General features: G+C 42.5%; 1 protein-coding gene across 6 annotated transcripts in view; it reads right to left on the bottom strand.

The window, feature by feature from the left end:
• Positions 1-13,683, bottom strand: part of STIM1 (stromal interaction molecule 1) — a 245,797-nt gene that overhangs the window by 61,538 nt on the left and 170,576 nt on the right. For all 6 annotated transcript variants that reach the window (XM_033948363.1, XM_033948362.1, XM_033948364.1 and 3 more), the window contains 2 exons: positions 8,381-8,558; positions 36-213 (listed from right to left, as the gene is read on the bottom strand). In XM_033948363.1, coding sequence (XP_033804254.1) covers positions 36-213; positions 8,381-8,558 — 356 coding nt within the window. The remainder of the gene's footprint in view (positions 1-35; positions 214-8,380; positions 8,559-13,683) is intronic.

The raw sequence follows: 13,683 nt of genomic DNA on the forward strand, positions 1-13,683 counted from the left end.
AGTGAAAGGGTTTCTATAAACAAGCACTGGCTCACCTGCTCCAGTTCTTCCTCAGCATACTTCTGTCGGCTCAACTCATTTTCAGTGCCTTCACGAAGCTGCCGTAGACGCTGGGCTTCCTGTTTAGCTAGGTTGATCTCACGCTGCAGCTTCTTCTCAAGGTGAACCTTCTCCCCCTCCACTGTGCGATGTTCTTCCTGAGCCTTCTGAAGTCTGAACAAAATGAGGAGTGGAAGAGAAAGAGAGTCATTACTAAAGGCAGAAAATGTCAGATATCCACAGCAAGGACTTATTTTACATATAGTACTATTTTACAGTTTTTCTTTCTTTATAGCACTATTAGAATTTAAATAATTAGGTCAACATGCATAGCACCTTACAGGGTGGCTCACATGATTGTAAAGACTCTGTCAAAGATGTTCCAAGCTAAGCTTGAGCACAGGAAAGGTGGCATGGTTTGCTGAGGGGAAAACTGGGGATCTAGTAGTCTAATGCTCTGTACATCGATTGAAACTGCTACATGTTGCTTCTCCCTACCTTGTCATGTGCCAGAGAACCTCAGCACTATATATAGGATACACCTAGTAAAAAGCGAGAGAAGAACCAGGCATCAAGGATCTCTGGTGAACTGTGGCTAAAGTAAAAGCTTGTCCTCTTCCAGACTCCAGGCAAGGCAATGAAGAAGAACCTTTGATGTTAATTTATCATTTTAAAGTAATAAATAGCCTACTCTATAAAAGAGGGGTCATAACATATAAACTGAAAGAGAGAGACCTACTCTCAATTTTTGGACCTATGGGCTTTCAAGTTTGCACTACTTAATTTGTACTAGTTAGAAACACCAATGGGTTCTGAAAATTTAATAAATTGCAGAGGGAGGCAATCAGTTCATGGGAACTTTTTGACAAAAAGTTAGAAGTTCACCAGGGCTAGTCAAGCATACAGCACCCCAGAGTGCCTGCAAGGTTACCCACAAACATCTTATAACGCCATCCTCTAGCTCTAGCTCAATAAGCTTTTTTTTGTGTATATATATATATATATATATACACACACACAAAAAAAAAAAAAGCTTATACATACAAAGTGCCCAAAGTGTCAAGTGCAAACACCACTGCTTGATGAGCCTTGTGAAAGCAGGAAATCACATATGTCCAATAAACTTAAACTACCATCTAGAAGGACTTATCTCAGAAGCCGCCAACATCCATCTAATAAGAGGTTCTGTTCTCCGGGTCGAGTGCCAACTGATCGCCCATCCTTCATCAGGGGCGTCTCCCACCAAAGGTTAAATCATGGCTGTGCTTGAGAGGAACAGCGTTTGATTTAACCTTTGGTGGGAGACGTCCCTGAGTTTGCCCCTGATGAAGGATACGAAACAGGGCTCTGTAGGGCGATCAGTTGGCATTCGACCCGGAGAACAGAACTCTTATTAGATGGATGTTGGCGGCTTCTGAGATAAATCCTTCTAGATGGTAGGAATGATAAAGAAGGAGATCACGAACAAATCGGAGAAAGTTATCATACCGCTGTACCAGGCCATGGTGAGCCCTCACCTGGAGCAGTTACTGGTCACCATACATGAAGAAGGACACGGTACTACTTGAAAGGGTCCAGAGAAGAATGACTAAAATGGTTAAGGGGCTGGAGGAGTTGCCGTACAGCGAGAGATTAGAGAAACTGGGCCTCTTCTCCCTTGAAAAGAGGAGACTGAGAGGGAACATGATCGAAACAGTCAAGATACTGAAGGGAATAGACTTAGTAGATAAGGACAGGTTGTTCACCCTCTCCAAGGTAGGAAGAACGAGAGGGCACTCTCTAAAATTGAAAGGGGATAGATTCCATACAAACTTAAGGAAGTTCTTCTTCACTCAGAGAGTGGTGGAAAACAGGAACGCTCTTCCAGAGGCTGATATAGGGGAAAACACCCTCCAGGGATTCAAGACAAAGTTGGACAAGTTCCTGCTAAACCGGAATGTACGCAGGTGAGGCTGGACTCATTTAGAGCACTGGTCTTTGACCTGGGGACTGCCGCGTGAGCAGACTGCTGGGCACGATGGACCACTGGTCTGACCCAGCAGCGGCAATTCTTATGTTCTTATGTAAAGCTGGAATCCTATTGGCCACAAGAGGTCACTGTAGTGGAAGCTTATAAAAAGGAAGCAGTTCATTTGGGACAGCTCTCAATTATCTAAATCAAGATCCTCACAGTCTGAACTAAATAGCGACACACTGTCATGATCTGAGAACCAATACTGTAGATGACCCTAAATGTGTCCAGGTTGCCAACCTATACAAAGAAATACAGGTTAATCAATAAGCTAAGGCAGGGGTAGGCAATTCCGTTCCTCGAGAGCCGGAGCCAGGTCAGGTTTTCAGGATATCCACAATAAATATACATGAGATAGATTTGCATCTCAAGGAGGCAGTGCAGGCAAATCCATCTCATACATATTCATTGTGGATATCCTGAAAACCTGACCTGGCTCCGGCTCTCGAGGACCGGAATTGCCTACCCCTGAGCTAAGGTGATACATTGGTATTATAACAATAAAAAGTTTGTATACTTTAATCTATTTTTATTGCATTTTAAATAAAAATGTAGGAAAAATTCCTTATAGAAATCCATTGTAAGGATAACATCTATCTATAAGAAAATAAAATTTCAAGCAAATCAAAATCCTCAACAAACTTTCCTTGGTCCACAGTCAATAATTTTTAGCATGTAACACCATGCGGTTGAGGAACTTCATTGGTTGCCTGTGAAATCTCATATCATCTATAAAGTGTCCTGGCGGGTTTATTTTGTAGCCTCTTCACCCAACCCACCCCCCTTTGCCCTCTCCAACCCTACGCCAGCGCTGTGGTGTAAACAAAATTAATAAAAAAGACTTTTCCTGTCTCTGTCAGGTTCTAGCTCACGCTCGCTGTCTAACACCAGTTCAGACAGGATACACATTTCAAAACTGACATATTGCAATCACAAAATAGAAAATAAAATGATTTTTTTCTACTTTTTGTTGCCTGGTCATTTTATTATTCAAATCATGTTTGTCCCAGGCTCTGGTTTCTGTCTTTTGTTAACTCACTCACCAGGGTCTCCTGCTCATTTAACGTTTTCTTCTTTCTTTGTGCTCACCATTCATCTTCTGTTCCAATGCCATATCCAATATTTCTGTTTATTTCTCACTGTCTACCATCTCTCTCTCTCCCTGCCTTGTTCCCTGGGTCAAACCTCACTACAGTATTCCCCTCCATGTAGCATCTCTCTCTTCCTCCCCTCCACAATCATGTGAAACATTTCTTTCTCTACCCATGCACCATCTCTCCCTGCCCTCCACCCTATGTTCAACATTTCTCCCTCTCTCTTCTCCATGCATGTCTCCTTCCTCTTCACCCTCTCGCATCATGCGCATCAGCTTTCTATCTCTCCTATCCCGCTATGAACAGCTTTCCATCCTTCCCTCCCATCCCCCCTGTGCAGCAGGTTTCCAACCCTCCCTCCCATACCCCTGTGCAGCAACTTTCCATCCCTCCCTCCTCTCCCTATTCAGTAGCTTTCTCTCCCTCCCATCCCTCTATGCAACACATCCCAACCGACCCTCTCCACTGTGAGATTTGACATACAGGCCTCCCAAAGCAGCAGCAGCGATGACCAGCAGAAAGAAGCAGCACTCTGAATAGGCTGCTTCTGGCCTGCCCCATCAAGGCTTCTCTCTGCCACATCATCAATGATGTGGCAGAGGGATGGTCCCAGTGGGGCAGGCCAGGAGCAGCCTATTCTGAGCACTGCCTCTTCCCGCTGGTGCTGGCACTGCCACAGCTGCTGCTACTTTAAGAGACCCGAAGATATCAGGACTAACTGAATCGGTGGGTCTGATTTTTTTTACAAAGTGAATCGGATAGCACTACTGCTCACACTGCAAGCAAGGGCTGTCTAAAGCCCACAAGAGGAAGAGAAAGGTATGGAAATGAAACCTGCAACCATCTCTCCAGCTGAACTCAAAAGGCATGCAGAGGCCACTAACTCTCTATCTTCAGGACTCTCAGCTCTCTCTTGTCATTTCCTCTGCTTCCAGCCAAGTTTACAGTCAGCTGAAACAATGAAGTCTGGGTGTTACATGTTAACTACCGCTTTACCTTCTTTACTGGGGGAGAGGGAAGCAGATGAAGGAGGAAAAGTACATTTTTTATGCATACTGTAACCGCTTCTAATAATCCTCATCTGATCTTATATTCCATGACAGTAATAGGAATAGGGTTCAGAGATGGGATTTTGGGAACAGCACTCCCTCAGGAAAGATAAGATGAGAGATGCATGCTCTAGAGATACTATTGCAAGCCAGAAACAGTTACATTTGTACCAGAAAGTTACCACTGCCCAAAAAGAATGGAGACCTCCAACATAATAAGCTGAAGCTAAGCACAGTTTCCTGAGAGATATATAAAGCCTTTTTCTGCTCAATGTTGTATGCAAATGATCTCATGCAAAGTGTGTACACTGGTAGCCATGGAAAATATGAGCAAACGGGTGTATGTTAGCAGTGGAATCAAGAGCTTTCCCATAAGTGTATCAGCACCAGGAGGACGGAATTTCATTCAATGATTATTTGTTAATGGTATGATATTAGTGCTTTACCCATCCTTCCACAGCATCTCTCCCTTAATAATGCATTCAGTGACCTGGGGTTTTCATTTTTACCCATTCCCTTCAAAAGACAAGAAAAATGCTCACATAAAGGCATGAAGCCCTCACTAATGCTAGCAGCAAAAGAATGAACTAACTTTCTACTCCTCAGATCACGTTAAAACCCCAGCACCAGGAAACATGCACTCCGTCTTCTGCGCACTTCTTCCATCTGGGTTTAATAGTTTCATTAGTGCTAGCTTTAAACAGTGTGATTATGAATCTATGCACACAGTTTTCTTGTTCATCGCGTTCCTTTCTGCATAGGGTGGCCATAATAGTGCAAGAATTTGTCTGTTGTCATCCAGGCTGAACTTTCTCACATCATGAGTTTGTGGTGGTTGGGTTTCATCCAGCCAGACTATGGGTGCTTAGAATGCTGGATGTTTAAAACCAAGTTTTGGAAGCTGTCTACATTATTATGAAGTTTGGCAGTTAAGGCACAGTGTACAGATGTACATTTAGACAAAGAGTGGCATGCCACCAAAGTGCAAACCTTTTGACAAGGTAAAGCACAGACCTACAGCTAATATACTGTATACTCCTCAAATGTCTTTTTACGCAGGACATTTTTGACCCTTATGAAAATACACAATTATTTTTCAATGGCTGAAAATCTATCTACCCATATATAGCAACTTTAATATGTTAACTGCAGAAGAGAGGAATGGGAGTCCCAAATTATCAAGCTGCTCCGATTCAAGAAGTGGCGGCATGGGTGAGCTATATAGATCGCCCATGGATACATTTGGAGAAAGCCTTCTCCCTGGATATTTCTCTTTGGAGGCTACTGTGGTCCCTATGGCCATACTGCGGGCTCGGCTCCGCATTGAAAATCCATTTTGGAGAGTGATCTTGCAAACCTGGTATTCCCTGTGCAAGAAAATGTTTCTGGAGCACATGTTTTTGATCAAACTCCTATTTCCTTTGTTCCGGGGAGTGAGGACCCTGTCCGCTTCCATTGGGTTCAGGCAGGACCATGCACAGTTGGGCAGCATTGCAAAAAAATATTAACTATTTCCATCTGCATAAGGATTCTGTGCAATAAAAATCGTGCTAAAACTTTAAAGCACAATTCAATAAATTTTATTGACTGTACACTAAAAACACCTTGCATAGAGTGAGGATAGAAGTAATGCGACTTCTACCACAAACACATAATCTCAATGTGCTGTCTCTCAAAATCCTCCAAGTTCCATTTTAAGTGGCCCAAAATGAAAGAGAGTGAGATGAATATGAAAGCTTCCCTCTTTACCCAATATTATTCACACCCTTCCTGTCCATGACTGCCACTTCCTCCAAGCTCTAACCCCCCCCTCCTTGCATGCAGAGATAGAGCTCAAGTGAAATTTTAAACTCTAAAATGGAGGAAAAAGCCTCAGAGCCCAACCTCCAGCAAGTCAGCCAAAACATAAGAAAGGCCATACTGAGTGTGCCTAGCCCAGAGTCCGGTTTCCACAATCACCAATCCAGGTCACAAGTACCAAATAGCAGCAACATTCCATGCTGCGGCTCCCAGGGATAGCCATGGCTTTCCTCATGTCTATCTCGATAGCTGGCCATCATTGGTAGCACCAAGCCTTTAATTAAAACAGATAATTTATGCTTCAGTTTCTAATGATTTTTTCACTGTAATTTCTGCATTGCACAAAGCTGAGCGTGAATCATTTACAGGGGTTTTTTTTAATGCCCATGAAGTAATTGCACATAAAGCCACTAGTTTTCCTTGGTTTTAGTGTTTAAATTTCAGCAATAGGACCAGCCGCCACTACCGGGAACCCTTTGCCACGATCCAGCCAGACATATAAGATCTTCCCCCAGCATTCCATTGGATAGATCAATCTACCTGCTTTTAAATATCAGCAGCAGTGGGAGAACAACTGCTTTTACACCTAAGCAGCATTGGGACCAACCGCAACTACCAAGAGCCCATAGACCAGATCATGACAGGAGTGTGAGCTCCACACCTCCTGCAGTCCGCTAGGAAGATCAACTGCTTTAACACCTAAGTAGCAGCAAGACCAGCTGCCTATAATAGGAGCCCTTGCCCCGATCCAACCAGGCATGTGAGCTCCTCCCCCTATATCCCGTTTAAGAGATCAATCTACCTGCTTTAAATATCAGCAGCAGTAGAAAAACAACTGCTTTTACATACAAGCATCAGCGAGACCTACCGCAACCACCAAGAGCCCACAGACCCGATCCTGCCAGGAGTGTGAACTCCTCCCCCTGCAGTCCATTGGAGAGATCAATCTGCCTGCTTTTAAATATCAGCAGCAGTGGAGATCAACTGCTTTTACACCTAAGCAGCAACGAGACCAGCCACAACCACCGAGAGCACACAGACCCGATCCTACCAAGAGTGTGAACTCTTCCCCCCATGCAATCCGCTAAGAAGATCGACTGTCGGCTCCGGGCGGCTTTCCCGCAGAGGAGAGAATCCTGCATTCACTGTGGGCCTCATCTGGGGCAGCCTCCTTGGAGCGGCTGGGGCACGGGCAGTGTGTCTGGGAGGGAATGCATGGATGGGAGAACATCGCAGGGGAGGAGACATAGGCATCCTGGGACTGTCTGCCAAGTCTCTTCCCTGAAGAAGCCCTTTCTGGAAACGTCAATCGCTCCTCCTAAACTTACTTGCTCCACTTCATCACTGACGCTGAAACCGTGGATTGAAGACAAAGTTTTATTTTATTTTTCTTTCCAGCTTATGATTTATCTTTAATCTTATCTATTGTTTTGCCTTTTGTCTTTGTTTTGTTCTATTTCTATCATTTAAATTTCTCCAGAATTCTACTGTTCAACGGCTCCCCCTTCTGCTTCTATTCCTTTCTCTCCTCTCTTCTACCTTCCAAAGTATTTAGATCAATGCTGTCTTGTTAAAATGTTTATTTTATTTTTATTTTTCCTCTATCTCTACTTTTCACTTCTCTATTACCCTCCAGGTACTTTAGTTAGATTGTGAGCCTTCGGGACAGTAAGGGAATTTTTCAAGTACCTTTCTTATTTCTAATCTTAATGTATATTTTCTGTAAACCGCTTAGAACCTAACGGATGTAGCGGTATATAAGAAATAAATTACATTACATTACATTACTTTGTCCCTGTCTTTGTATTGTGGTATTGGGAATAACGAATGAAGGTAATTAATAGATCCTGTCTAGCTTGCTTTTTGATGGTATTGAGAAAGTTTTGTTGGTAACCAATAGGCAATGCTTCATCTATCTAATACACGATTTATTAATCACACTATATCAAAAAGGTTCAAGGCGATTCACATTCAAAGAGGCTGTAAAATCTTTGGGAAAACACAAAAGCAATCAACCACATCAATTGCCAGCTGAAATGATATACAATGGAGAGCTCCATTCTCAATCTTTGTTATCTTTTTACAATGTAATCCCCTATTTTAGTCATTGCTTGGCTAGGGGCCAGATACCAAAACTCTTCTGGAACCCTAAATCCAGACACTAGGAGTTAGCCATTGCAAATTGGCTATGACTCTCTTCCTCCAGAAGTCTCCCCAAGTTCTTCCTCTGCAGCATCTCAGTCCCAGCCAAACTGAAGAACTAAAGACTTAACCAGGTGATTGAATCTAAATCCTCACATGGCAGTGCAAAGCCCTGTCACTGAGCCCCAAGCTGGCTCTGTTATCATCCTGGAAGAAATGACTGGACAGAAAGTGTCTGTACTCACCTTTCTTGCAGGTCATGCAGGCTTTGTTCAGCTCGATGCAGACCCTCTAGGTCCTTCATCATTTTTTTCATGTGCTCCTTGGAGTAGCGATTCTGGATGTAAGCGAACCAGCAGCCTCCCACTCCAATGACAATGGATACCACCAGCATGAAATCCTTCAGGTGATTATGGCGCGTCACTACACAAAGATAAGAATATACATTAATTATTTTCATCATTGCAGCTCAGGAATATACTTTGAGAAGTGGAAGAGGTACAAATGAAAGAATAGAAGGAAAGTGTGACTAAAGCTGATCATCAGAAGACAGATTAAACAGGTCTCATGTTCTTTATCTGTCATCATATCATGCAGACCTGTTTTTGTGCTTGGAAGCATTGGGAGGTGTGATCTGTCAGAGGAAGGCCACATTTACAGTGGGGTTTTGGGATCTGTCCATAATTACAAGTACAGAAACATTGGTTCTGCTTTCTCCTATTAGTCAATGGGATGGACAGGATGAGAAAGAAAGAGAAGGCCTAGGTCAAGTTAGGCGCGATTCTGTAAATGATGCCTAGCGGTTGATTGACAATCATGTCGAATGGTGCCATTTATAGAATCAGGCCCTGAATGTATTTATTATTTATTTACAAAATTTACTAACTCACACAATCTTTAAAAATTCTTGGCTGGACCTCGTTGGAAAATTTATTGGAAGTCATTCGGGAATATGGGGATTATGCAGGCTTGAGGTTGAATTTAGATAAGTCGGAAGCCCTCCCATCTTCGCCTGAGGTACAACAGCAGTGGGGGCAGGTTTTCCTTTGAAGTGGGCGGTAGATTCCTTTGTGTATTTGGGCACGTTACTAATGGTGGATACTGCGCAATTATATAATCTGAATGTCACCTGTCTAATGACCCAGACTTGGATGCAGTTGGAGAGCTGGGGGGCTCTTCCGGTGTCCCTCTTGGGTCGTATAAGCCTTCTAAAAATGGTTATATTGCCGAAATGGCTCTATTTGTTTCAAACATTGCCAATATGGTTGCGCCAGAAGGAGTTAAGTGTGTTAAATAGAATATTTACTAATTTCTGTTGGGCCTCCAAAAAACCGAAACTACCTATGCAGGTGTTGATGGGAAGCTAGAAGCAGGGGGGTATGGGGATGTCCTTTCTGCAGGCCTATAATTATGCATCATCTGTTGCATCATCTGGGTGATTGGGTGGCCCATACACAATTCCCACGTCTATGGAACGAGAGTTTTTCTTTCCCCATAATGTATGTGCTCTGCTTCCACATGTCCCAGGCTCAAACCCCAGTAGAGTTCAAAGCTAGTGCGCTTCTTCGCTCGTTGCGAGCTGGCTGGAGATGGTTAATTAAGCAGCTAGAGGGTGATCCTCGGGTGCCGGATATTTTGCCAATAGAGGGGTATTTATGGTTCGCCCCGGGGGGGAGAATAGAATTTTTCAGGATTGGCAGCAGAGGGGTATAACGTGTTTGGAGTATATTTTGGATAAGGCAGGACAGTTGTTGGCTTTTGGGAGGAGAGTGGGTGACACTTGGGGAAACTGTTTTGCATACGTGCAGATTTGCCATTATGTGCAGTCCCTTGATTGAGGGCAGTTGAGAAAGGGTATGGGAGCTCAACTCAGGGAATTTTTTTCCATGGAAAGGAAATGATGATTTTCAGTTTCTGGACTGTATAAGAAAATACTTGCATTGCTGCCTGAAAGGGATTTTACTAATTACTGTCAAGCCTAGGAATTGGATCTGACGGCACTCTTGGGAAATTGGAACATAGTGGCCACACTCTGGCGCATACCCCTTCTGACGCAGAGTGCTTGCCTTAGCGAATGCTCATATAGAGTTACTCTGTGAGTATATTTTACGCAGTAGCAATTATATTATAGTGGAGGCACTCCATCACCCACGTGTATAAAATGTGGTATAGGGGACAATTCCTTTGCTCACGCATTTTGGACTTGTCTGAAAATACAGCTATTTTGGAGAAGGGTGGTGGCCTATATTTTGATGCTTCTACATAAGCCCATGCCAAGCATTCTCGCTAGTTTTGGATGTTCCAGAGGCCTTTAGACACCTTCCTAAAGATCAATATATGCTAAGTCGGAAAATGAGATTGGTAGCTCGTAAATGTATTTTGCAGACTTGGACAGTTGCAGAATCACCCGCCTACTGGCATTGGCGCAACTTAGTTCACTAATTGGTGAGATGGGAAGCTAGGGATGCACGGGGGGGAACATAAGTTACAATTTTTACTTATTTGGGACCCATATTTGCAATCGCTGTCCCATAGAGGCTTTAGTTTACTTTTGAACATTGGCATTGGCTTCGGCTTCCGGTCTCCCATCGTATTCTATACAAATTATCTTTACTTACATTTAAATCTCTATTATATAAAACTCCAGCTTTTATTTATAAAGCATTGATACCTTATAATTCTCCCAAATTTCTGAGATCAAACGTCCAACTCTTGTTGGTCATCTCCTCTCTTAAAATTATCAATACTCGTAGGCAATTTATTTTTACTGTTACGGCGCCTCAGACTTGGAATTCACTCCCGCTATACTTAAGAGAGGAGAAGAATTTGGAAAAATTTAAGAGCCAACTTAAGAGCTTTCTTTTTAAAGATGTGTTCAATACTTAATTGAAATGTTAATTTGCTCTTTCTCTAATTGCTCTTTTGTTTACTTTTATCTTACCTATTTATTTGTCCTTCCATTCCTGTTGTGTTTAACCTTTAATTGTTGACTCTTTCCTTTCCAAGATTGTATTTCTATCCTACCTTCCCTATTGTATTCATGTCTTAACTTAATTAGTTTGTTTTTGTTTGTTTTTTTGTAACTTATCCCCTTGTTAATTTATGTAGGTCTATTTTATGTATATTTTAGATAATGTATTTTACCAATTTGTACATCGCTTAGAATTTGGAATAGGCGATTAATCAAATAATAAATAAACTTGAAACTTGTTAGATTATTAGATCTGCCCAGGGTCTGGATGGGGCTTTGGTTGGGGTTTCTCCTGGAAGAGGTGGTGGAAACAGAGACTGTGTCTAAATTCAAAAGGGCCTGGGAGAGGGAGAGGGGGAGGGGGGGAAGGGGAGAGGGAGAAGGAGAGGAGAGGGGGAGAGGGAGAGAGAGAGATAGATAATGGTTACTGCGGATGGGCAGACTAGACGGGCCATTTAGCCTTTATCTGCCATCATGTTTCTAACAATGGGGGGGAGGGGAATGCTCGTGCTTGTGATTCTGAACACACATTGATGGCTTGGCTCTTGTTGGTTTTCTGTGGCTGCCTGAACAGCGGTACTTATGTTTATTGTTATTTTTGCTCCATGTCATCAATCAATATGTGTTTTATTGCTGTACATTAGGGATTTGGGGGGGGGGGGGGGTTGGGTTCTTGCTTCTCAGGGCTAATAAGAGTCCAGGGCCCTGAGCTAGTTGTGTCTGTTTTCTTTTTGTTGTTGGGATTGGAGATAGGTGTATCATATTAGTTTTTTTGTTTGAAAACCTGATGATGATCCTTTATTCTGGGGCCTGTTACATTTCTGTTTATGTTGTGGTTACCACGGTGTGAATGGCCACTTTAAATTGTCTTTCTTTTTATTCTCATCAATAAAAAAATTGTTTCAATCTAAAAATTCTTGGCTCCTTATAATAAAAACATACATAATATGATCTTAAAATAGGAGTATATAAAACTCTCTGAATACTACATGTACTCTAGGACCCCTCTTGAAGACATATTTAATGGCCCCCCCCAAAAAAAAAAAAAAAATTGCTCACTCCAAAGTACCTTCAGACTATTTCACTGAGTCTCTGGGATAAAGTCTTAATAACCCGTGAAAGAAAGTCATGCCTGTAGCCCATAAGCCTCTCCCTCAAGAACAAACAATCATTCACTCTCTAGTTGTGACAACAATTTCCACTGAACATCAAAAGCAATGGTTTAAAGAATAATGTCTGTGGAGAATTACTGCCTGCAACCTGTATACAGCTCTGTTGCAACTCTCTGTTTCCCTGGAAAGGTGCTCCTGGTCTCCCAAAGCAGCAGCAGTGGTTCCAAAGGGAACCCAGTAATTAGTTTTGCACTTAAATTAATTCAGAGCCTAGTGTAACATATTGAATTTAATTCGCTCCAAGCGGTATAGCTGTATTAAGAAATTTTCTGTTCCACTTTGTAAACTTTCCTATGTTGATACATATAAGGTGTCCCACACAGCTGGTCACACTTTATGGTGAGTAAGAAGAAAGCAGGGGTCCTCAACTTTCTCAAGAACTTTGCCCTCAAAACAGTTTGTTAACATTAGATTCTTTATAGCTTAGAGAATGCTTGCAGCTGAGTAAAAGACTATGTTCAGCTGAGTAATCTATTTTAATGTTGAGCAGTTCTTCAAAAATCTTCCATTAAGGTGAGGTTCCTTGCTTTACTGGAAGCAGCTTCTTCATAACCCATCTGCAACGTTAACTGATCTTATGCTGACAACAGACCCATAGCCTCAATACTACTATATGTCAAGCTAATGGAGGCCTCATAGCTAAACTCCTCACCAACTACCTAGAAAACCACAACTTACTCTACCCTAAGCAATCTGGGTTCAGAACCAACTACAGCACAGAGACACTACACTAGGTTCCCTTAAGACACAGCTAGACAACACCTCAGCACAGGAAAAAAAAATGCTGATTATACAACTAGATCTCACCGCATCATTTGACCTGGTGGACCATGACATCCTACTACAAATACTAGATACAATAGGAATCACAGGTAAGGTGCACACATAGTTCAAGGATTCCTACAATCCAGGACCTACAGAGTAAAGACAAACAAAGAAAAATCAGAACCATGGTCCAATCCCTGCGGCGTACCCCAAGGATCACCATTACCCCCCAACACTCTTCAATCTCTACATTGCATCCCTCGGCACCTGCCTAGACAAATTAGGCTTAAGCTCTTATAGCTATGCAGACATCACCATTCTCCTTCCTTTTGATCAACCAACACCCTCCATGACAGACACACTACACAGAACACTAGAAACAGTGGCAATATGGATGAAAGATCACAAACTAAAACTGACCCCAGATAAAACAAAATTCCCATTCAACCCACTCTAAGACTTCTGGGAGTGATGATATACAGAAGCTGTACCATGCAACCACAAATCAACAAAATAATACAGAAATCATTCGTGGTGATGCGAAATCTAAGGCAAGTCCGAAAATTCTTTGACAGAAAACAATTCCAGCTCATGGTCCAGTCCCTAGTCCTAGGTCTTCTAGACTACTGCAACATCCTCT

Source organism: Geotrypetes seraphini, chromosome 6 (assembly GCF_902459505.1).
Source record: "Geotrypetes seraphini chromosome 6, aGeoSer1.1, whole genome shotgun sequence".
In the NCBI taxonomy this organism is placed as follows: Eukaryota; Metazoa; Chordata; class Amphibia; order Gymnophiona; family Dermophiidae; genus Geotrypetes; species Geotrypetes seraphini.